Source organism: Trachypithecus francoisi, unplaced genomic scaffold (genome assembly GCF_009764315.1).
Source record: "Trachypithecus francoisi isolate TF-2019V2 unplaced genomic scaffold, Tfra_2.0 Lachesis_group3, whole genome shotgun sequence".
NCBI classification, from domain to species: domain Eukaryota; kingdom Metazoa; phylum Chordata; class Mammalia; order Primates; family Cercopithecidae; genus Trachypithecus; species Trachypithecus francoisi.
This window is the reverse complement of record NW_022681468.1, coordinates 18,280,420-18,306,970: the sequence shown is the minus strand read 5'-3', so window position 1 is coordinate 18,306,970 and position 26,551 is coordinate 18,280,420. Positions and strand designations below refer to the sequence as shown.

General features: G+C 39.7%; 1 protein-coding gene across 6 annotated transcripts in view; it reads right to left on the bottom strand.

The window, feature by feature from the left end:
* The window catches only part of EML5 (EMAP like 5), a 205,441-nt gene that overhangs the window by 60,175 nt on the left and 118,715 nt on the right, over positions 1-26,551 (bottom strand). For all 6 annotated transcript variants that reach the window (XR_004432358.1, XM_033191654.1, XM_033191655.1 and 3 more), the window contains exon 21: positions 21,286-21,427. Coding sequence is in view for 5 of the 6 variants with exons in the window: in XM_033191654.1 (XP_033047545.1) it covers positions 21,286-21,427 (142 nt within the window). In the remaining variant the exon portion in view is untranslated. The remainder of the gene's footprint in view (positions 1-21,285; positions 21,428-26,551) is intronic.

Sequence of the window (26,551 nt, the reverse complement as noted above, 5' to 3'; positions counted from 1 at the left end):
GAATACCTACCACATTACCATGTAAACTTGCCTGTTGGGTCTATGCTGAAATCAGACGAATTGTAGTTAATAACTGTGGATAATAATCAGATGGTGACTCCAATTGAAAGCTGTTCTTCTAAATGTAGTATCTGTCCTGGAACAAATCAATACAGCCCCTAGCATTTGTTGTGCAGCTACTGCCCTGGTTGTTTTTTTCTCCATGTCAATTTGTAAGGATCAGTAGATGCTATTTGTCTTTACCTGGTTTATACCTGAGTACACCTTCAAAGCCTTGCCTCAGGACTATTTTCAACTCTCTGTTCTCTGCCATAATACCATCCACAGATATCCTTGACATTCCACAAACCATTTATATGGCCCACTACATTGATGACATTATGCTGAGTGGATTGCCGAACAGACAGCAACAAGTACTTTAGAAACCTTAGTAAGATATGTGAATCAAGAGAGTGGCAGATAATCCCCTACAAAAATTCAGGGATCTGCCACCTCAGTGAAGTTTCTAGGTGTCCAATGATCTGATGTATGTCAAGATATTCCATCCCATGTGAAAGATAAGTCACTGTACCTGCCATTGCCTACTGTGAACAAAATGAGCAAAATGCTTGGTAGGTCTTTTGAAAGCAACATATACCACATTGAGTGGCTGCTTCTACCCATCTATCAAGTCACTTAAAAGGCTTCCAGCTTCCAGTGAAGACTAGAGCAAAATAAGGCAAGCTAATCTTCCACTTGGACCTATGATCCAGCAGATCCAATAATACTCAAAGTGTGTATGGTAAATAGCAATGCTCTATGGATCCTCTGGAAGCTACCAAAGGAGAATCACACTGCAGAACTGTAGGACTTAAGAGCAAATCTATGTCCTCTTTATAGATAATTATTTTCCTTTTGAGAATCAGCTTCTTGCTTGCTACCAGCCCTTATTAGAGAGGAAATGCCTAACTACAGGGTATCAGGTAACTGTGTGTCCTGAGCTTCCTATCATGAACTGAAAGTTACATGACTAAGCAAGCCAGAGATTGGGTGTGCACAGCAGCAATGTATCAAATGGAAAAGACCAAACTTGAAAGATCTGGAAGTTACAAGTAATTTACATGAATAGGTGCCTCAAAGTTCTTTAAAAAATTCTTGCTGCAATGCCTCTTTCCTCTCTCGGTCTATATCTGTGGCCTCATGGGTGTTCCTTATTATCAGTTCACTGAGGAAGAAAAAATTGTGAGTCAGACTTAAGTTTCTATTGATATGTTGGTACCTACTTGAAAGTATTACAGCCCCATTCAGGAGTGACCCCCCAAAAAACAGCATTGTAGGTAAAATCTCCCAGTGGGCAGCGCCTCAAGCAGTCTATTTGGTTTTCCACTTTGAAGTGAGAGATGATTGCATGTACAGATTTACACTGGTTCATTAGTAATGGCTAACTGAATGATAGGGACTTCGTAGAAACAGGAATAAAATATTGGAGGCTAGAAAATAGATGTGTAGATGCAATTCTCAGGGGACAGGCTATGAAGATTTTGTGTCCTAGAAAATACTCATCGAAGTATCCAATACAGAGGAGGCTCTCAATAATCAGATGAACATGATACTCTCTGAGGATATCAGTCAGCCTCTTTTCCTAGCTACCTAGCACTTGCCCAGTGGGCTCTCAGTGGTGGCAAGGGCAGAGTCTATGACTGGGCTCAAAAATGTGGACTTCATGGCAAGGCTGATCTTGCTGTCACTACTGCTGAGTGTCTAATCTATTAACAGAAAAGACCAATGGAATCTCTGATATGACACCATTCCCCCAGGGAGACCAGCCAGCTAACTGATGGGATGCTAGTTACACTGGACCTCTTCCATTATGGAGGAGACAAAGATTTACACTCAGCAGAATAGACATGAATTCTGGATTACTTTCCCTGCTCATAATGTTTCTACTAGCATCATCATCCATGGACACAAAGGATGCCTTAACTATCATCATAGAATTCACACTTCTGACAAAGAAATTCACTTCATAGCAAAGAATGTGTAGCATCAGGCTTGTGCCCATGGAATTAACTGGTTTTATCACATACCCCCATTTCCCAAAGAAAGCTGCTGATAGAATGGCTAACTGAAGACTTATATACGGCACCATTTGGGAAACCACACCTCAAAAGACTAGGTATCTGTTTTACAGGGTGCAGTATAAGCTCTGAATCATAAGCCATTATACAGTGCTGTCTACCTCACAGCCAGAATTCAGGGGTCTGGAAATCAAAAGGTGAAACTGAGAGTGGCCCTTCTCACTATTATATCTAATAATCAATTTGCACAATTTTGTTTTGCATCCTGGTAACTCTGAACCCTATTGATTGAGAGCATTAGCTCCCAAGAGCAGGGGGAATGCTTCTACTAGGGGACAGAACAATAGTTCCATTGTATTGGAAGGTGAGACTGCCACCTAGCCATTGTAGGCTCCTTATGTCACTAAACCAACAGGAAAAGAATGAAGTTATTTCTCTTCTGGCTGGTGTGACTGATCCTGATTACAAAGTGGAATTGAGTTGCTGCTACATAATGAAAGCAAAGAGGGCTACGTCTGGAACCAAGAGGATTTGCTGTGACACCTCTTAGTCCCTCCATGACCAATGGTAAAGCTTAATGGAAAATGACAGCAACCAGGGGAAAAGGGGCATTTCTTCAGATGCTTCAGTAATGAAGGTTTGGGTTACCCCACCGGTTACATCATCACAACCACCTGGGGTTGTGGCTAAGGACAAGAACAATATGGAATGGTTAGCGCAAGAAAAAAGTCATAGATATTAACTACAGCCTTATGACCAGTTGTAGAAATAAAGACTATACTAACTTTGCATAAGTGTTACATGTATATCTTTATTTGTGTATATTAACTATTTTACTTTTCTCTCCTTTTTCTCCTTAATACTTTACACGAGTTTGTTGGAGGTTAACTTTAAATTTTGTGTAAAAGAATATAAGACCATGACTAAATCTGAGAATAACTGATATAGTCAGCAATGTATACAATGACTGTTGGAACTGTATGTCTTCTCTCTTTAGGGGTAAGAACTACTTCACTTGTACCAAGGGTAGCTGCATCTCTTTGGGTAGAAACATAAGGTTAGTTCTGTGATTGTACTGAAGTTCAAATGTATGTATAAAGGTTCTTGTGGATGCTGACTAGCCAGAGGGGAAGACTGTGCTGATTATTAATTTACTGCATCTCACTTTCAAATCCACCACTTTGGGCCTCACAGACTTTTTTACTAGCTTGCCAGTAGAGGGAGCTGGAAAGACACTACAAGGCCAAAACAGAAGTGACTCTCCTCTTCCAGGGTGCTGTTTTACCAACAGGGCCAGGGCACTGGCATGAAGGGGACCTGATAGCATTCACCACAGTGGCTGCCCCAACTGCCTCTTCCAACAAGTTTCTCCACCATCACTGTAATGCTCTAATGATTGAGCAGCAGGTTGCAGACTTCAGTAAGATTCTCTGGCAGTAGTCCTCACAGTTCAGTGACTTTTGCCCTAGTTTAAGCTCTTCACCAAGCAGTGGTTCTGACCATTCAGCTCTGGCCTGCTGCCTCTGGCAAGCTTCTCCTTCACCAAGTGACTGCTCTCACTGTTCCACTGAGGGCTGCACCCTCTGGCAAACTTTTTTGCCACAAGGTCACTGAATGTTCCGGTGGCAGTTGAGTTTAAGCAAAGATTAACATAGTAAGTATCCTTTTAAATTCATAGTTGAGATCATTGAAAATATGAAAAATATTCTAGTTACCAACAATAAAAGGGGAGCAGAAAACCAGAGTAAAAAAGCCACATTTGGAAGGGGAGGGGCCAAGAAGGCCAACTAGAAACAGTTGTGATCAGAGGCGCCCACCGAGAAGACTGAAAACGGCAAGTGAATCCTACACCTGCAACTGAGGTATCCAGGTCCTCTCACTAAGACTGACGAGGTGGTCGGCATGACCCATGCAGAGTGAGGAAAAGCAGGGTGGAGCCACAGCCCACCCGGGAGCCATAACAGCCCACCTGGGAGCTGCATGGGACAAGGGGAGCTCCCACTTCCAGCCAAGAGAGGCAGTGAGTGATTGTGTTATCCCGCATGGGAAACCACACTTTTTCCACGGATCTGTGCAACCTGTGAATCAGGAGATCCCCCTCGTGAGCCCACGCCACCAGTTCCTTGAGTCCCAAGCGCAGAGCTGCACAGATTCTCAGTGGCCACTTAGCTAGAGACTGTCTAAGACTACCAAGTTCCTGGGGCAGAGGGCGGCCGTCATGACTTTGGCTGCCTGCTGCCCCAGAAGACTGAGCTCCCTGGGGGAGGGCAGCAGACATCACTGCAGCTCCAGTCTGCCACTTCTCCTCTGTGGGTGCCTGGGAAAATGGTCAGTTTAGACCCAGGAGGAATTCACCACAGTGCAGCACAGAGGCTGTGGCAGATGGTGGCCAGATTGCCTCTTTAGGTCAGACCCTGACCATACTCCCTTACTGGGTGGGGCCTCCCTGCAGGAATTTCAGCAACTCCAGCCAGAAGTTTGCAGACAGAACTCTAGTCTCCCAGGGACTGAGCTGAGCACCGTGGTCTCCATGGATCAGCAGACTTAGTCTTTCCCTCTGCCAACTGTGAGGAATCTGGGCAGTCAGGATGAGTGGGATTCCCCCCAGTGTAATGCACCCCCTCTGCCAAGGGGTAGTCAGAGTGCTTTCATTAAGTGGGTCCTGGATCTTGTGCCTCCTGACTGGGGGAGACCACCCCAACAGGGGTTGCTAGACACCTTATACAGGGGCGTTCCCACTGGTATCAGTTCAGTGACCCTCTGAGCCAAAGATCCCAGGGCAAGGAGCAGGCAGCTACCTTTACTGTTTTGCAACCTCCACTGATGACACCTCCAGGTGTGCAGGGACCTAGGCAAAAAAGGTCTGGAGTGGACCTCCAGCAAACCTCAACTGGAAGAGCAAGAGGAGCCTGACTGTTAAAAGAAAAACACGCCAGGCATAGTGGCTCATGCCTGTAATTCCAGCACTTTCAGGAGGCCGAGGCAGGTGGATCATGAGGTCAAGAGTTCAAGACCAGCCTGGCCAAGATGGTGAAACCCTGTCTCTACTAAAAAATACCAAAAAATTAGCTGGGTGTGGTGGCAGGTGCCTGTAATCTCAGCTACTTGGGAGGCTGAGGCAGAGAATTGCTTGAACCAGGAGGTAGAGGTTGCAGTGTGCCAAGATCATGCCACTGCACTCCAGCCTGAGTGACAGAGCAAGACTCTGTCTCAAAAAAAAGAAAAAAAGAAAAAAAAGAAAAAGAAAAAAACAGCAACAACAAGAGCATCGACAAAAAAGCCCCCACAAAAACCCCATCCAAAGGTCAGCAGCCTCAAAGATTGAAGCTAGATAAACTAACAAAGGTGAAACAGAATCAAAGAACAAAATGCTGAAAACTCAAAAAGCCAGAGTGCCTCTTCTCCTCCAAATTGACACAACACCTCTCCAGCAAGGGCACAGAACTGGGCAAAGGCTGAGATGGATGAACTGACAGAAGGAGGCTTTAGAAGGTGGGTAATAATGAATTTTGCTGAGCTAAAGGAACATGTTCTAACCCAATGAAAAGAAGCTAAGAACCATGATAAAACATTACAGGAGCTGTTAACCAGAATAACCAGTTTAGAGAGGAACATAAATGACCTGATGGAGCTGAAAAACACAACCAAGAATGTTACAATGCAACCACAAGTATCAATAACTGAACAGACCAAGCAGAGGAAAGAATTTCAGAGCTTGAAGACTATCTTGCTGAAATAAGACATACATACAAGATTAGAGAAAAAAAAAGAAGGAAAAAGAATGAGCAAAACCTCTGAGAACTATGGGATTATGTAGAAAGACTGAACCTATGACTGACTGGGGCACCCAAATAGAACAAAGTTGTAAAACAAACTTCAGGATATCATCCAGGAGAACTTCTCCAACCTAACAAGACAGGCCAAAACTCAAATTCAGGAAACCCAGAGAACCCCAGTAAGATACTCCATAAGAAGATCAACCCCAAGATACATAATCATCAGATTCTCCAAGGTCAAAATGAAGGAAAAAAATGTTAAGGGCAGCCAGAGATAAAAGTCAGGTCACCCACAAAGGGGAGCCCATCAGACTAACAGCGGACCTCTCAGCAGAAGCCCTACAAGCCAGGAGAGACTGGGGGCCAATATTCAACATTCTTAAAGAATTTCCAACTTGGAATTTCATATCCAGCCAAACCAAGCCTCATAAGTGAAGGAGAAATAAAATCCTTTTCAGACAAGCAAATGTTGAGGGAATTGGTCACCACCAGGCGTGCCTTGCAAGAACTCCTGAAGGAAGCACTAAATATGGAAAGGAAAAAGTGTTACCAGCTACTGCAAAAACACACTGAAGTACAAAAATCAATGACACTATGAAGCAACTACACTATGTGTGCAAAATAACCAGCTAGCATCACGATGACAGGATCAAATTCACACATAACAATATTAATCTTAAATGGAAATCAGCTAAATGCCCCTAATTAAAAGACAAGGAATGGCATGCTGGATAAAGAGTCACGACCCATTGGTGTGCTATATTCAAGAGACTTATCTCATGTGTAAAGACACATACAGGCTCAAAATAAAGGGATGGAGGAAAATTTACCAAGCAAATGGAAAGCAGGAAAAAGCAGGGAGTGCAATCCTAGTTTCTAACAAAACAGATTTTAAACCAACAAAGATCAAAAAAGACAAAGATGGGCATTATATAATGGAAATGAGATCAATTTAACAAGTAAAGCTAACTATCCTAAATATACATGCACCCAGTACAGGAGCACCCAGATTCATAAAACAAGTTCTTAGAGACCTACGAAGAGACAACTTAGACTCCCACATAACAGTGTGAGACTTTAACATCCCACTGTCAACATTAGATCATCAAGACAGAAAATTAACAAAGATATTCAGGACTTGAACTCAGCTCTGGATCAAGTGGACCCATGAAACTACCATTGACATTCTACACAGAATTAGAAAAAAACTACTTTAGAATTCATATGGAACCAAAAAAGAGCCCGTAAAGCCAAGACAATGCTAAGCCGAAAGAACAAAGCTGGAGGCATCATGATAACCCAATTTCAAACCATACTACAAGGCTACAGTAACCAAAACAGCAGGGTACTAGTACAAAAACAGACACATAGACCAAGGGAATAGAATAGAGATCTCAGAAATAAGACCACATATCTATGACCGTTTGATCTTTGACAAACCTGACAAAAACAAGCAATGGGGAAAGGATTTTCTATTTATTTATTTGTTTGTTTGTATTTTTTCTGAGACAGAGTCTTGCTCTGTCTCTCAGGATGGAGTGCAGTGGCATGATCTCGGCTCACTGCAACCTTCACCTCCTGGGTTCAAGCAATTCTCTTGCCTAAGCCTCCCAAGTAGCTAGGACTACAGGCACACACCACCACACCTGGCTAATTTTTGTATTTTTAGTAGATACAGGGTCTCACCATATTGGTCAGACTGGTCTCAGACTCCTAAGCTCACGCAATCTGCCCACCTTGGCCTCCCAAAGTGCTAGGATTACAGGCATGAGTCACCACACCGGCCAGATTTCCTATTTAATAAATGGTGCTGGGAAAACTGGCTAGCCAAATGCATAAAACTGAAACTGGATCCCTTCCTTACACCTTATACAAAAATTGACTCAAGATGGATTAAAGACTTAAATGTAAAACCCAAAACTATAAAAACCCTAGAAGAAAATCTAGGCAATACCATTCAGGACACAGGTACAGGCAAAGATTTAATGATGAAAATGTCGGGGGCGGAGCAAGATGGCCGAATAGGAACAGCTCCAGTCTCCAACTCCCAGCGCGAGCGACACAGAAGACCGGTGATTTCTGCATTTTCAACTGAGGCAAACAGGGTCTGGAGTGGACCTCAAGCAATCTCTAACAGACCAACAGACACTCCTTCTGACTGTCAGACGGAAAACTATCAAACAGGAAGGACACCTATACCAAAACCCCATCAGTACGTCACCATCATCAAAGTCCAGAGACAGATAAAACCACAAAGATGGGGAAGAAGCAGGGCAGAAAAGCTGGAAATTCAAAAAATAAGAGCGCATCTCCCCCTGCAAAGGAGCGCAGCCCATCGCCAGCAACGGATCAAAGCTGGTCAGAGAATGACTTTGACGAGATGAGAGAAGAAGGCTTCAGTCCATCAAACCTCTCAGAGCTAAAGGAGGAATTACGTACCCAGCGCAAAGAAACTAAAAATCTTGAAAAAAAGTGGAAGAATTGACAGCTAGACTAATTAATGCAGAGAAGATCATAAACGAAATGACAGAGATGAAAACCATGACACGAGAAATACGTGACAAATGCACAAGCTTCGGTAACCGACTCGATCAACTGGAAGAAAGAGTATCAGCGATTGAGGATCAAATGAATGAAATGAAGCGAGAAGAGAAACCAAAAGAAAAAAGAAGAAAAAGAAATGAACAAAGCCTGCAAGAAGTATGGGATTATGTAAAAAGACCAAATCTACGTCTGATTGGGGTGCCTGAAAGTGAGGGGGAAAATGGAACCAAGTTGGAAAACACTCTTCAGGATATCATCCAGGAGAACTTCCCCAACCTAGTAGGGCAGGCCAACATTCAAATTCAGGAAATACAGAGAACGCCACGAAGATACTCCTCCAGAAGAGCAACTCCAAGACACATAATTGCCAGATTCACCAAAGTTGAAATGAAGAAAAAATCTTAAGGGCAGCCAGAGAGAAAGGTCGGGTTACCCACAAGGGAAGCCCATCAGAATAACAGCAGAACTCTCGGCAGAAACTCTACAAGCCAGAAGAGAGTGGGGGCCAATATTCAACGTTCTTAAAGAAAAGAATTTTCAATCCAGAATTTCATATCCAGCCAAACTAAGCTTCATCAGTGAAGGAGAAATAAAATTCTTTACAGATAAGCAAATGCTTAGAGATTTTGTCACCACCAGGCCTGCCTTACAAGAGACCCTGAAGGAAGCCCTAAACATGGAAAGGAACAACCGGTACCAGCCATTGCAAAAACATGCCAAAATGTAAAGACCATCGAAGCTAGGAAGAAACTGCATCAACTAACGAGCAAAATAACCAGTTAATATCATAATGACAGGATCAAGTTCACACATAACAATATTAACCTTAAATGTCAATGGACTAAATGCTCCAATTAAAAGACACAGACTGGCAAACTGGATCAAGAGTCAAGACCCATCAGTCTGCTGTATTCAGGAGACCCATCTCACATGCAGAGACATACATAGGCTCAAAATAAAGGGATGGAGGAAGATCTACCAAGCAAATGGAGAACAAAAAAAAGCAGGGGTTGCAATCCTAGTCTCTGATAAAACAGACTTTAAACCATCAAAGATCAAAAGAGACAAAGAAGGCCATTACATCATGGTAAAGGGATCAATTCAACAGGAAGAGCTAACTCTCCTAAATATCTATGCACCCAATACAGGAGCACCCAGATTCATAAAGCAAGTCCTTAGAGACCTACAAAGAGACTTAGACTCCCATACAATAATAATGGGAGACTTCAACACTCCACTGTCAACATTAGACAGATCAACGAGACAGAAAGTTAACAAGGATATCCAGGAATTGAACTCATCTCTGCACCAAGCGGACCTAATAGACATCTATAGAACTCTCCACCCCAAATCAACAGAATATACATTCTTCTCAGCACCACATCGCACTTATTCCAAAATTGACCACATAATTGGAAGTAAAGCACTCCTCAGCAAATGTACAAGAACTGAAATTATAACAAACTGTCTCTCAGACCACAGTGCAATCAAACTAGAACTCAGGACTAAGAAACTCAATCAAAACCGCTCAAATACATGGAAACTGAACAACCTGCTCCTGAATGACTACTGGGTACATAACGAAATGAAAGCAGAAATAAAGATGTTCTTTGAAACCAATGAGAACAAAGATACAACATACCAGAATCTCTGGGACACATTTAAAGCAGTGTGTAGAGGGAAATTTATAGCACTAAATGCCCACAAGAGAAAGCAGGAGAGATCTAAAATTGACACTCTAACATCACAATTAAAAGAACTAGAGAGGCAAGAGCAAACACATTCAAAAGCTAGCAGAAGGCAAGAAATAACTAAGATCAGAGCAGAACTGAAGGAGATAGAGACACAAAAACCCTCCAAAAAATCAATGAATCCAGGAGTTGGTTTTTGAAAAGATAAACAAAATGACAGACCGCTAGCTAGACTAATAAAGAAGAAAAGAGAGAAGAATCAAATAAACGCAATAAAAATGATAAAGGGGATATCACCACCGACCCCACAGAAATACAAACAACCATCAGAGAATACTATAAATGCCTCTACGCAAATCAACTAGAAAATCTAGAAGAAATGGATAATTTCCTGGACACTTACACTCTCCCAAGACTAAACCAGGAAGAAGTTGAATCTCTGAATAGACCAATAGCAGGCTCTGAAATTGAGGCAACAATTAATAGCCTACCCACCAAAAAAGTCCAGGACCAGATGGATTCACAGCTGAATTCTACCAGAGGTACAAGGAGGAGCTGGTACCATTCCTTCTGAAACTATTTCAATCAATAGAAAAAGAGGGAATCCTCCCTAAATCTTTTTATGAGGCCAACATCATCCTGATACCAAAGCCTGGCAGAGACACAACAAAAAAAGAGAATTTTACACCAATATCCCTGATGAACATCGATGCAAAAATCCTCAATAAAATACTGGCAAACCGGATTCAGCAGCACATCAAAAAGCTTATCCACCATGATCAAGTGGGCTTCATCCCTGGGATGCAAGGCTGGTTCAACATTCGCAAATCAATAAACGTAATCCAGCATATAAACAGAACCAAAGACAAGAACCACATAATTATCTCAATAGATGCAGAAAAGGCTTTTGACAAAATTCAACAGCCCTTTATGCTAAAAACGCTCAATAAATTGGTATTGATGGAACGTACCTCAAAATAATAAGAGCTATTTATGACAAACCCACAGCTAATATCATACTGAATGGGCAAAAACTGGAAAAATTCCCTTTGAAAACTGGCACAAGACAGGGATGCCCTCTCTCACCACTCCTATTCAACATAGTGTTGGAAGTTCTGGCTAGGGCAATCAGGCAAGAGAAAGAAATCAAGGGTATCCAGTTAGGAAAAGAAGAGGTCAAATTGTCCCTGTTTGCAGATGACATGATTGTATATTTAGAAAACCCCATCATCTCAGCCCAAAATCTCCTTAAGCTGATAAGCAACTTCAGCAAAGTCTCAGGATACAAAATTAATGTGCAAAAATCACAAGCATTCTTATACACCAGTAACAGAGAAGCAGAGAGCCAAATCAGGAATGAACTTCCATTCACAATTGCTTCAAAGAGAATAAAATACCTAGGAATCCAGCTTACAAGGGATGTAAAGGACCTCTTCAAGGAGAACTACAAACCACTGCTCAGTGAAATCAAAGAGGACACAAACAAATGGAAGAACATACCATGCTCATGGATAGGAAGAATCAATATCGTGAAAATGGCCATACTGCCCAAGGTGATTTATAGATTCAATGCCATCCCCATCAAGCTACCAATGACTTTCTTCACAGAATTGGAAAAAACGGCTTTAAAGTTCATATGGAACCAAAAAAGAGCCCGCATTGCCAAGACAATCCTAAGTCAAAAGGACAAAGCTGGAGGCGTCACGCTACCTGACTTCAAACTATACTACAAGGCTACAGTAACCAAAACAGCATGGTACTGGTACCAAAACAGAGATATAGACCAATGGAACAGAACAGAGTCCTCAGAAATAATACCACACATCTACAGCCATCTGATCTTTGACAAACCTGAGAGAAACAAGAAATGGGGAAAGGATTCCCTATTTAATAAATGGTGCTGGGAAAATTGGCTAGCCATAAGTAGAAAGCTGAAACTGGATCCTTTCCTTACCCCTTATACGAAAATTAATTCAAGATGGATTAGAGACTTAAATGTTAGACCTAATACCATAAAAACCCTAGAAGAAAATCTAGGTAGTACCATTCAGGACATAGGCATGGGCAAGGACTTCATGTCTAAAACACCAAAAGCAATGGCAGCAAAAGCAAAAATTGACACATGGGATCTCATTAAACTAAAGAGCTTTTGCACAGCTAAAGAAACTACCATCAGAGTGAACAGGCAACCTACAGAATGGGAAAAAATTTTTGCAACCTACTCATCTGACAAAGGGCTAATATCCAGAATCTACAAAGAACTCAAACAAATATACAAGAAAAAACAAACAACCCCATCAAAAAGTGGGCAAAGGATATGAACAGACATTTCTCAAAAGAAGACATCCATACAGCCAACAGACACATGAAAAAATGCTCATCATCACTCGCCATCAGAGAAATGCAAATCAAAACCACAATGAGATACCATCTCACACCAGTTAGAATGGCAATCATTAAGAAGTCAGGAAACAACAGGTGTTGGAGAGGATGTGGAGAAATAGGAACACTTTTACACTGTTGGTGGGATTGTAAACTAGTTCAACCATTATGGAAAACAGTATGGCGATTCCTCAAGGATCTAGAACTAGATGTACCATATGACCCAGCCATCCCACTACTGGGTATATACCCAAAGGATTATAAATTACTCTACTACAAAGACACATGCACACGTATGTTTATTGCGGCACTATTCACAATAGCAAAGACTTGGAATCAACCCAAATGTCCATCTGTGACAGACTGGATTAAGAAAATGTGGCACATATACACCATGGAATACTATGCAGCCATCAAAAAGGATGAGTTTGCATCCTTTGTAGGGACATGGATGCAGCTGGAAACCATCATTCTTAGCAAACTATCACAAGAAGAGAAAACCAAACACCGCATGTTCTCACTCATAGGTGGGAACTGAACAATGAGATCACTTGGACTCGGGAAGGGGAACATCACACACTGGGGCCTATCATGGGGAGGGGGGAGGAGGGAGGGATTGCATTGGGGAGTTATACATGATATAAACATCATGCACATGTACCCTAGAACTTAAAGTATAATAAAAAAAAAAAAAAGAAAATGTCAAAAGCAATTGCAACAAAAGCAAAAATTGACAAATGGGATCTAATTATAATAAAGAGCTTCATCACAGCAAAACAAACTATCATTGGAATGATGAGGTAACCTACAGAATGGGAGAAAATTTTTTGCAATCTGTCCATCTGACAAAGGTCTAATATCTAGAATTTACAAGGAACTTAAAACAAATTTACAAGAAATAATCCCATTAAAAGGTGGGCAAAGGACATGAGCAGATAGTTTTCAAAAGAAGACATTTATGCAGCTGAGAAACATTAAAAAAAAGCTCAACATCACTGACCACTAGAGAAATGCAAATCAAAACTACACTGAGATACCATCTCACACCAGTCAGAATGGCGATGATTAAATAGTCAAGAAACAACAGATGCTGCTAAGGCTGTGGAGAAATAGAACACTTTTACTCTGTTGGTGGGAATGTAAATTAGCTCAAACATTGTGGAAGACAGTGTGGTGATTCCTCAAAGACCTAGAATCAGAAACACCATTTGACCCAGCAATGTCATCACTAAGTATATACACAAAGGAATAGAAATCATTCTATTACAAAGATACTTGCACACATACGTTCACTGCAGCACTATTCACAATAACAAAGACATGGAATCAACTCAAATGCCCACCAATGATAGACTGGAAAAAGAAAATGTGGTATATATACACCATGGAATACTACGCAGCCATAAAAAGTAACAAGATCATGTCCTTTGTGGGGACATGGATGGAGCTGGAAGCTATTATCCTCAGCAAACTAACACAGGAACAGAAAACCAAATACTGCATGTTCTCCTTTATAAGTGGGAGCTGAACAACAAGAACATAAGGATACAGGGAGAGGAACACACACTGGGGCCTGTTGGGGGGCAGGGGGGTGGGAGAGCATTGGGATAAACAGCTAATGCACATGGAGCTTAGTATCTAGGTGATGGGTTGACAGGTGCAACAAGCCATCATGGCACATGTTTTCCTATGTGACAAACCTGCACATCCTGCACATGTATCCCAGAACTTAAAATAACATAAAATAGGCCGGGCGCGGTGGCTCAAGCCTGTAATCCCAGCACTTTAGGAGGCCGAGACGGGCGGATCACGAGGTCAGGAGATCGAGACCATCCTGGCTAACACGGTGAAACCCCGTCTCTACTAAAAAAAAAAAAAAATACAAAAAATTAGCCGGGCGAGATGGCGGGCGCCTGTAGTCCCAGCTACTCGGGAGGCTGAGGCAGGAGAATGGCGTAAACCCGGGAGGCGGAGCTTGCAGTGAGCTGAGATCTGGCCACTGCACTCCAGCCTGGGCGACATAGCGAGACTCCGTCTCAAAAAAAAAAAAAAAAAAAAAAAATAAAATAAAAAAATTTTTTTAAAGCCACATCTGCCCTAACAGTATAGGAGACTAGTCTTGCACCTGAACCTCGTAGACAAAACTGGAATTCATGAAGGGATGTACATTAATTGTACTCATTACAGTACTAGCTTTCAAATTTTTATGTTAATTTTAGGTTCCAAAATACTCAGAGTGATAATCTAATACCATTATTTCCAAATTTTAAAAAAATGTTATCTCTGAATCATTAGCATGCAGAGTAAACATGGGTTATATAGTTTTTTGAAAAATTTTCTTCCCTCAAGTTTCACAGAGATAATAATGGTCAACTAAGCAAAATTGATACTGTGAGAAGAACTCTTACTCTAGTTTGAAGACTTTTGGAACAATGGAATATGAACACAGTATTGGTTTCCTAGAGGCTGTAACAAGTTACCACAAACTGTGTGTCCTAAAACAACAGAAATTCATTCTCTCACAGTTCTGGAGACTAGAAATCTGAAATCAAGATGTTGGCAGAGCTATGCTCTGTTGTGAAAGTTCTTGGGAATAATCCTTCCTTGTTCTCTCTAGCCTCCGGTGGTTGTAGCAATCCTTGGTGCTCCTTGGTTTATAGGTACATCACTCCAATCCTCTGCTTCCATCATCATGCTGCATTCTCCAAGTGTGTCTGTGTCCCTGTATCTTCACATGGCCTTCTTATAAGGACATCAGTCATTGGATTTAGAGCCCAACCAAATCTGGTATGCCTTTGCCTTAAGCTGATTATATCTGCTAAGACTCTATTTCTAAATGAGGACACATTCACAAGTACTGGGGGGTTAGAACTTGAGCATATTTTTTCAGGGGGACACAACTCAACTCACAACAAATACAATAGTAATGAATTATAATTTCCTTCTACAAATCATAAATCTAAAGACAATGTAACCTGGAAATGTTTTCTTTAAAATAAATATTATATGGGTACAGCACACCAACATGGCACAAGTATACATATGTAACAAACCTGCACATGATGCAAATGTACCTTAGAACTTAAAGTATAATAAAAAATAAAATAAAATAAATATTATAGCTTGCTATTAAAAAAGGGGTTATAGCCAGGCATGGTGGCTCATACTTGTAATCTCAGCATTTTGGGAGGCCGAGGTGGGCGAATCACTTAGGGTCAGGAGTTCAAGACCAGCCTGGCCAACATGGTGAAACCCCGTGTCACTAAACATACAAAAATAAGCCGGCTGTGGTGGTGCACGCCTGTAGTCCCTGTTACTCGGGAGACTGAGGCAGGAGAATCGCTTGAACTCGGGAGGTGGAGGATGCATTGAACCAAAATCACGCCACTGCACTCCAGCCTGGGTGATAGAGCAAGACTCCATCTCAAAGAATAAAAATAAAAAATAAAAAAATAAAGGTGCTACAGTACCTACAAAAAAAACTTTTTCAAAAAAATGTCCTCGAAGCCATCAAACAAGAGATAGTATTATCTGATGATAAAAGAGTCACAGGAAATTTAGAACTGGATTATACTTATTTTTTCACCATTACTCTGATTAGTATATAGAGTAGTGTATAGTATAGTGTAGCATATAGTAAGGGCCTTTTAGGTCATTGGAAAAATTTGCTTAAAATTAATTACTTTTCAACTCAATAATAATATCATTAATAAACTTTGCCCTTCAAGGTTGCTTTAAAAGAAACATCAATTATTTTATTTCAGTGTTTTATGAGGAAACTTTCTTCATTTTTTACCTTGAGCCAGCCTGGGCAACATGGTAAAATCTCATGTTTACATAAAATACAAAAATTAGCTAGTAAAAAATTATTGGTAATAATTTATCAATAATTAAAATACTGCACAGCTATACTTACACTGTTATGATTTTGTCTTTTTATATTTCAATATACTAAACTAATATATTTAGTTTCACTAATTTTTACTTTAAATTTTTTTGACTCATGAATATCTTAAGAAATAAAATACAGATATTTAATTACATGCAATTTTTTTTGGCAAAAACTCTCCAAACAGCATATTGTCATTTTCTTCTAGTATTACAACCATATCTCAAGAGAAAAAAAGAGAAACTTTTTTTTAAAAATGTGTCTGGCAATAAAGACTTTACAAAAGAAGCTTATCTATCCTGGCCTGGGTTCTCCATAGAGGAGGAAAAATCATACTTGAGAATTCACAAACACGGTGGCTTTCACAAACCTTAGATTCAAATTTATACTGATTACATGATTTACGTAATCCCAGTTAAATAAATTTTCAGTGGTTCTCGATGGTAGCACACAAGACACCTGAAGAGAGAAACACATAATCTCTACAGAAGCACACACCCTCGATCCAGACATCATGGGATTCCCATAGGTAAAGTCCAATCAAACATGAACTTACAATACAAATTTAAAATGCACAAGAAGATGGACCACTAGGAGGGAGTCAGCAGAAAAAACAAACAAGCAAACAAGAAAACATCCAAAAGAATGGGAAGAAAAACACGGCATAATGAGATCCTTGGAGATAATTAGATTTTATATTCTTTATCTGAAATGGGTAGTTAAGATTAAAGATAGAAAAGAGTAAATCTAAAATATAAACAAGAAGTATGATATTAAAATATCTCAGGCAAACTTGAAAACAAATAGAAGTTATAAAAGTGACAATTATCAAAATTAACTAATGGGTAGGTTAAAAACAGATGGGAATGAACTGCTATAAAAAGAATTAAAAACTAGAATAAAGATCTAAAAAAATTACACAGATGCTACACAGAGACAGACAGAAAACATGAGATGAGCAAGACGAGGACTAATAGTGTAGAATTAAAAAATAGAAAGTCCATTATAAACTCAGAATTGGCTGGGTGCCATGGCTCACACCTGTAATCCCAGCACTTGGGATGCCAAGGTGGGCAGATCATGAGGTCAGGAGATCAAGACCAGTCTGGCCAAGATGGTGAAACCCCTTCTCTACTAAAGATACAAAAATTAGCCAGGCATGGTGGTGGGTGCCTGTAATCCCAGCTACTCGGGAGGCTGAGGCAGAATCACTTGAACCCAGGAGATGGAGGCTGCAGTGAGTTGAGATAGCACCACTGCACTCCAGCCTGGGCGACAGAGCGAGACTCTGTCTCAAAAAAAAAAAACAAACTCAGATTTGATTATAATTAAAACTTAAATCTGGAGGATGTAAGTTTTGAACAGAAACTTTCCAATATGTATGGCCAGAAGCAGTGGCTCACACCTGTAATCCCAACACTTTGGAAGGCTGAGGCAGGTGGATCACCTGAAGTCAGGAGTTCAAGACCAGTCTGGCCAACATGGTAAAACCGCGTCTTTACTAAAAATACAAAACATTAGCTAGACGTGGTGGCAGCTGCCTGTAATACCAGCTACTTGGGAGGCTGAGCCAGGAGAATAGCTTGAACCTAGGAGGTGGAGGTGGCAGTGAGCCAAGATTACGCCATTGCACTCCAGCCTGGGCAACAAGAGTGAAACTCCATCTCAAAAAAAAAGAAACTTTCCAATATGTCATTATATAGAAAAGTGCAAAAGGCTGGCAAAAATTTAGAAAGCACTTACTTCATGAACATTAAGAATATAAACATTAGGTTGGGCACAGTGGTTCACACCTGTCATCCTAGCACCTTGGAAGGCCAAGGCAGGCTTGAGCCAGGAGTTAAGAGACCAGCCTGGGCAACATGGTAAAATCTCATGTCTACATAAAATGCAAAAATTAGCTAGGTGTGGTGGTGCATGCCTGCATTCCCAGCTATTCAGGAGGCTGAGGTGGGAGGATCACTCAGCTTGGCAGGTGGAAGTGGCAGAGATTGTGCCACTGTACTCCAGCCTGGGTGACAAGAGTAAAACACTGTCTCAAAAAAAAAAAAAAAAAAACATAATCACTAAGCCATGTTGCATTTTTACACTTCTTTAACTGATTGCCATAAAATTGAGTTGTTTGCTAGAAATTTTCCTATGACAAGCTACTTTAACTATAGTGAATTATTTTTTATAAAATGTTAAGTCTCAGGATCATAAGAGATGTACATTCATTTGTTGAGGAAAACAGTATTTGCTTATTGAATGATTCAAAGAGATACTATGTTTTATAATATTTAATCCAGCATGACTTTAGTGATCTTGTTATAATTAACCAGTATAAAACCACACATATCCCTTTTAAGTTAAAATCTATCTGTTTTCCTCTTGAATCAATGATAAAAATTAACATAAAGGTGAATATAGAAGAATATATATAAGTTTTTGACACAAGGTCTCGCTTTGTCACCTAGGCTGGAGTGCAGTGGCATGTTCATGGCTCACTGCAGCCTTGGCCTGCTGGGCTCAAGCAGTCCTCCTGCTTCAGCTCCCCAAGTAGCTGGGACTACAGATGCACGCCACCGCGCCCAGCTAATTTTTGTATTTTTTTGTAGAGACAGGATTTTTCCACTCCTGAGCTCGAGCAATCTGTCCACCTCGGCCTCTCAAAATGCTGAGATTACAGGCATGAGCCACCATGTCTGGTCCTTACGAAAAATATTTAAAAACAAAAGTATAGAATCATGAATTTTCTATACAACCTAACTTAAAGATCTTGTCCTAGAAGGAGCCACTAACACTAGCAGACAATTTTTTAGTACTAACATAAGACATACATCCACAGATTCGGAAAGCACAACAAATCCTAAGCAGCATACATGAATTCAGAGACATGGATGATGTTATTAAACTACAGAACTGCAGGATAAAGTAAAAGAGAGAAGTGGAAACAAGAAGACTCATATATTTCAACCAAGAACTCCAGAAGCAGTTGTATTAGCATTTAAGAATGAGAGTAAAAAATCAAAATATGCTCAGACTAGTGGTATACTAAGGTCAGGGTGGTTGTAACAGTTTATTCTAAGTGGTCATATGCTGCCTATAGAGAACTTTTAAATAATAATAATAAAACTGAATAAAAATTAATCTGCTTTTTAGGAACAGTGATAAAATACTTTTGCTGCCGGGATAGATCACTGCCACCATTCTGCCCTTGATAAACCACTGATTCAGACAAAAGGAACTAAGTAAATTTCTAACAAATCTTTCTTTTTTTTTTTTTTTTTTTTTTGAGACGGAGTCTCGCTCTGCCGCCCAGGCTGGAGTGCAGTGGCTGGATCTCAGCTCACTGCAAGCTCCGCCTCCCGGGTTCACGCCATTCTCCTGCCTCAGCCTCCCGAGTAGCTGGGACTACAGGCGCCCGCCACGTCGCCCGACTAGTTTTTTTTTTGTATTTTTAGTAGAGACGGGGTTTCACCATGTTAGCCAGGATGGTCTCGATCTCCTGACCTCGTGATCCGCCCGTCTCGGCCTCCCAAAGTGCTGGGATTACAGGCTTGAGCCACCGCGCCCGGCCACAAATCTTTCATTAAAGAAATTCTAAGGTAGGAAAAAGAAAATGATAAAAGCAAAAAGTATGATATCCAAGAAGAAAAGGTAAACAAAGAAATGTATAAGCACAAAAAACCCTGAATAAACAATGACTGAATAAAACAATAATAATGACAATTGAAGGGTGTTGTTGAGGGTAAAAAAAATTCAAAGCTGGACATCAATAACTAAAAAAGGGGAGGACAGTGACCAGAGTTCAAGTGTTCTAGAGACTGTGATAAACTTTAGATTATTAGTTGTTTATATATTAAATACTTAACAGTAACTCTAAAAGAGAATAGACCATGACTTTTAAGTCAATAGAAGAATTACAATTCATGCTACCTATCTTCAAACTGGCCTTTACTGTGGTTGGATAATCCTTTCCTTCATCTGTTGATGATATCTATCTATATATATATATATATTTGCTTTTTCTTTTTTGAGACAGGGTCTCATTCTGTCCCCCAGGCTGGAGTGTAGGAACATGATCTCTGCTCACTGTAACCTCTGCCTCCCAGGTTCAAGAGACCCTCCCGCCTCTACCTCCCAAGGACCTGGGACTATGGGCATGTGCCATCATGCCTGGCTAATTTTTGTACTTTGTGTAGAGACAGAGTTTTGCCATGTTGCCCAGGCTGGTCTTGAACTCCTGAGCTCAAGTGATCCTCCTGCCTCGGCCTCCCAACGTGTGCTGGGATTACAGACGTGAGCCACCATGCCCAGCCTTGCTATCTTATTTTTTACAGTAACTATTCCCAACTTTTGCAACTAGCACTCTTCCTATAGTATCCTCTCCTATAACATTCCCTGCCACTTTGCTAGGAAACTCAAAGCTGCCCGTATATCTTCAACTACCCTAGGTTAATAGTAACAGCTTTGCTCCTATAATTGAGCCTTGCCCGTCTCTCTACCCTGACAGTGTCATCTGCCTCCTACAAATGGACTAAGTTCTATTTACAATATCCTTCCCTCAACTGTCTACCCTCAACTGTCTACCCTCTTAGTTTCCAGTTCTTTTTTGATTTTATTTTTAGTCCCCACTATGCCTTAGAAAAGTTTCCAGTTCTAAATTATGTATAATCCATAGTCACAAAGGAGAGAAACACTTAGCTTCTGTTTACTTCCTATATTCTTTATTCAACAAGTTATTGGAAATTTGCTCAGTTTAGACATGATGATAGGAGGTCCCATAAAGCAAAGACTGAGTACAATTACGTTTCTCTATGTGGCACCATGAGCAAGTAGACGTTGAATAAATATTTCAACATATTTAAAGTCTTTTTAAAATGTGCCTAGTTTTGCTTTCTTATATTTGTAAAGCTTAGAAAACGTGACAGTTTAATCTATGTTCAAGTCTGAGAGCCTCTTACCCTTTTTCAGCTTCCGGACAGCCAACATACAATGACTAGGAGAGAGGTCCCATATTCTTAAGGTTTTATCATCACTTACAGTAGCACAGATGGGCAGATAAGGGTGTGTAGCTAAACCCCACACCTCTCCTTCCATGTGTCCCTATAAAGAAAACATAGGATCAATTTAGTGTATGCGTGTGTGTGTGTATTTATATACAGTTTTATTTAGAATAAAGCTAACATTCAATAATATATGAAAATAGATAGGATACTGAATAGTGAGTAAGTCTAATAAAACTTGTCTGTTTATCTTTGGGAAACACAATAAAATATCTCTGTAACAACTTTAGCTCAGCAATTACAATATAATCAAGTGACAATTAAAGTTAGCTTGTAATCCTAAAACATTCTCTGGGTGGAGAGAATAGGAATCGGCTGCTCTGGAATGTTAGTAATTGCCACACAGGAGGCACTTTCCTGCATGAGAGAGTGAGGAGCTCCACAGACCTGCTCACCAGTGAAACTAGTAAAAATCAATTTAAAAAAAACACAACCATTTAAAGTCTCTGAAAATAGTTCCAAGGAGATGCAACAAAGGAAGGAACATTTATTCAAGAAAATCTGCTAAAATTTATTAAGAGCAGTGAGAGTCTATGGTATTTAAACTGAGATCCACTCCCTTCCTCTCTCCTCATCTAGATGGAAACTCCGAGACTGATGCAACCAAGAACACTAGGCTCTCTCTCCTTGCAGCTCCCGCTCAGAGTGCTATCTGCCCAGGCAGGGCAGGATGTCAGCATTTCTCATCCTGCCCTCAGTCTCCTGTTGCTGAGGCTAAATTCTTATTGAGTTCAGCTGACAGATGGGAGATAGCTTCTGCCCAGCCCCTCCTCCAGATGGAGGCTCTACTTTGGATATGGTGCCTCTGAGAATAATGGGGTCCTGGTGGTAACTCAGGAACAGGTGAGGCTACTGTCCACTGTCCCCTCTCCCCTTACCAAGTACTCAGGGCCTAAAGCCTGAAATACTCAAAGATAAGGATTCCATTGACCTCACTCTCAACTCCAGAGCCCTAGTTCAGAGATTTTTGCCTGGAGGGAGAGGCAATCCAGAAAACCAGATAGCTCCTAATCTCTTCTCAAAGGAACTGACTTCATTTACAGAGGAATGTGAAAAAGCTCATGCATAAGTATGCTCTCAAAAATGGTGAAAATTGTTTTGAAAATTTCTTAACTATTTTTGAATATTTTTTCTTCTATATGGTTTTTAATATGTTTCCAGAATTTGTAAAATAAAAAAAAAATCTAATAAAAAGTAATTGGGAGGAGACTGGTAGGCTCACTGGAAATATAGGCTAAACCATAGGCCAGCTAGCTTGTCCAAGAGAACCAGCTGGGAGGAGCCTGCTTGGAGTCAGAAACAAACCTCAAACACTAACCTTGGGAATTATCCCTTTAAAGGAACCTGAATTTGATTGGTTTAGCCTGTGGTACAATTTATACCTGAGAAAAATGTTGAAAACTGAAAACAATAGAGCAATAAGCTAGCAATTAAAGGAGTTTAACAGTTGGGTGTGGTCTGGGAAAGAGACAAAGATGAGGGAACCCTTCCTGAATTATATTATAAAGTCATTATTACCCTGATATTAAAGCCTGATTTCTTGTGATATCAAAGATATCACAAGAAAACTAAAGACCAATATCCCTTATAAATATTGATGCTAAAATCCTCAGCAAAATACTGGCAAACCAAATCCAATACATATAAAAAATTAGATACCACAACCAAGTGGGATAATTGACAAATCCCTCCCCATCTATGATGAAAATGCTCCACAAACTTGGAATAAAAGGGTAGTAACTCCTCCACTTAAACTTAGTAAGGAGCATCTATGAAAAACCCAAGTTAACATTATACTCAATGGTGGAGGACTAGATGCTTTCACTCTAAGACCAGGAACAAGACAAGGATGTTCTATTCTCACCACTTACATTTCACAGTGAACTGGAGGTTCTAGTCAGGACAATGGGACAAAAAAAAGAAACAGCAAGCATCCAGACTGGACAAGAAGAAGCAAAACTACGTGTATTTACAGATGACATAATCTTGTATACAGAAAATCCTAAATAATCCACTATAAAACTATCAGAACTAATAAATGAGGTCAGCAAGTTTACAGGTTATAAGGTTAATGTGAAAATCTACTGCATTTTGATATACGAGAAATGAATAATATTCAATTGAAACTAAGAAAACAATTGTATTTATAACAGCATTAAAAATAATGAAAGTTAAAAATAAATTTAACAAAATGAGTGCAAGATCTATACACTGAAAACTACAATACACTCAGAAAAAGTTAAAAGAAGATCTAGTTAAATAGGGAGCTTATCCCATGTCCATGGACTGAAAGACTTAATGTTATGATGGCACTACTCCCTAAACTGATCCATGGAATAATGCTGTTACAACCACTGTACAGTTTGTTGTTGTTGTTGTTGTTAAATATATGTAAACACTTCTGTAGGGTATACATATTTCTATATTGTAATTACTATCATTTTATAATATTTTTATTTCTAGCATGGAGAGTTTCTCAAAGCTTTCTTAACTATTCTTGAATATTTTTTCTTCTATATGGTTTTTAATGTCTTTCTAGAATTTGTAACAAATCTAATTAAAATTTTGATTGTGATTAAATTTACAAAACTTATTTCTTTTATTCTTTAGTAAAATCTTACAGTTTTCTTAACACAGGTCGAGTATATTTTTAGCTATATTTATTCCCCGTTACTGTATTTTTTGTGTGTGTGAGTACCATTCTTTTAAAGAAATGAGGTCTCCCTCTGTCACTCAGGCTGCCATGCAGTGGTGGAATCATAGCTCACTGCACCCTTGAACTCCTGGGCTCAAGTGATCCTCCTACATTAGCCTCCTGAGTAGCTGGGACTACACATGTGTGCAAGAAAACCCAGGTAATTTTATTTTATTTAGAGGTGTGGGGGGGCGGTCTCACTATGTTGCCCAGGCTGATCTTGAACCCTTGGCTTCAAGTGATTCTCCCACCTCAGCCTCCTAAGTAGCTGGGATTATTGGCATGAGCAACTGCACCTGGTGCAAGTAACATTTTATTGATTGATTGATTGATTGAGAGGGAATCTTGCTCTGTTGCCCAGGCTGGAGTGCAGTGGCACGATCTTGGCTCACTGGAACCTCCACCTCCCAGGTTCAACCAATTCTCCTGCCTCAGCCTCCTGAGTAGCTGTGATTACAGGTGCCTGCCACCATGCCTGGCTAATTTTTGTATTTTTAGTAGAGATGGAGTTTCACCACATTGGCCAGGCTGGTCTCGAACTCTGACCTGTGATCCACCTGCCTGAGCCTCCCAAAGTGCTGGGATTACAGGTGTGAGCCATGGTGCCCAGCCAGCAAGTAGCATTTTTAATATCATATCTTCTAACTAGTTATTGCTAGTATATAGAAACACTATTGATTTTTATAAGTGGATTTTGCATCAAATCACTTTACAGAACTCTTTAATTAGTTCTAATATTTTTTCAGTTTATTCCCTTGATATTCAAGGTATAGGGTTATAATACTCAAAAATACCAATACTGTTGTCCATTCCTTTCCAACACATACATCTTAATTAGTGTTTTGTTTTACTGGATTGGCTAAGATCTCACACAAAATGCTGGACAATAACGGTGTGTTCTGGTATCCTTATCTTGTTTCCAATATCAAGAAGATAATAAGACAATTGAAATCTTGAACTCTACAATAAATACTAAAAACAACAGGACATTTTTAAAAATTTTTAACTGGGAGGCCAAAGGTTCAGCGTTTTAGGTTCCTATGTAAGCAAACCAAAGCCCGATGTAAACAGTGAAATGAAACTAGAGACTATGCCAGTCAGAATCTGCCAACCAATCTCTAAGTAAAGTCTTTCCATTCTAACCAATCAAATACATTTTTTTTGTTTTACTTCTGGACTCGGCCTATAAAATCTCACTGCCCACATTGCTACAGCAGATCTCTCTGAGCCTTTTCCAGTGCTGAGTGCTGCCTAATTCATGATTTTTTTTTTTTTTTTCTGAGACAGGGTCTCACTATGTTGCTCATGCTGGGCTCAAGCAATCTGCCCACCTCATCTTCCCAAACTCCTGGGCTCAGGTGATCTGCCTGCCTCAGCCTCCCAAAATGCTGAGATTACAGGCATGAGCCACCAAGCCAGCCCTCTTTTAATGTGCAGATTAACTCTGTTAAATTTATTTTGTCTAAAGTTTTTATCTTAACAGACATTATTTGTGACTTCTAAATCTTTTTTCACAGTTAAGAAACTGTGTTTTTAATAATTTCATATTTGGATTCATCTGTAAAAGCATACTTGTGTTAAGATTTTCCAAGACATCACAAACATGTTAAACACCATGACCTCACCATCTTTTTACTTCAAAGGCATATTATGTAAGTGAAATTAAACAGTAAGACACCAGTTAATTTAACATATAACATTTCGTCATCTGTTTACAAGTTTTCCTTGACCCATCAAAATGTTACATTAACATTAAAGCCTGCCCAGTGTTATCATCTAGGTGTGCTCATTGGTGTTGTAACAGTGAAGTGGGGGTTGCAGGAGAAATAAGTCTGTATTAAGAAAGAAAATTGTTTTTCAGGGTAAAAAGGCAAGCCAAAGTTTGGTGTTGCTATGTAGAGTTGCATAAGGACAATTTTTCATCAGGATGTATCCTATTTCATTTACTGTTTTATGGTATTAATTTATTTCCCTATTTTCCAGAAAAGTATAATACATAGAAGAAATATAAATCTACAAATCAAATCCAGCACTCCTGATGGAAATGTTAAGGATCATATAACCAGCACCTAATCTTGCTTTTTAATTTTACATCTCTATCACATAATTTTTATATTTCTGGATTGTTTTATTATTTACATCTTTTCACTGATATTTAATTTTCAACAATAAAATTTTAGCATATATTCACACATTCATTTTTATTTTTTCTTAGAAACTTAAGAATGACGGAGTTTCAGAGAAAAATAATTGCCCTGGGCTCAACAAATATACCTTACATAAATAAAATTAAAAACAGACTGGGTTAAATTAATTACAACTGGTTTTTCTTTTCATTGGTCCCTTATTTTGTGATAAGAAATTACTTAAAATATTGGCAATTATTCCATATAAGAATATGTATATTTACTGATACCCAATCATTTAGCTATAATCAAATTTAATTTTTTTCTGTATACATTAACAAAT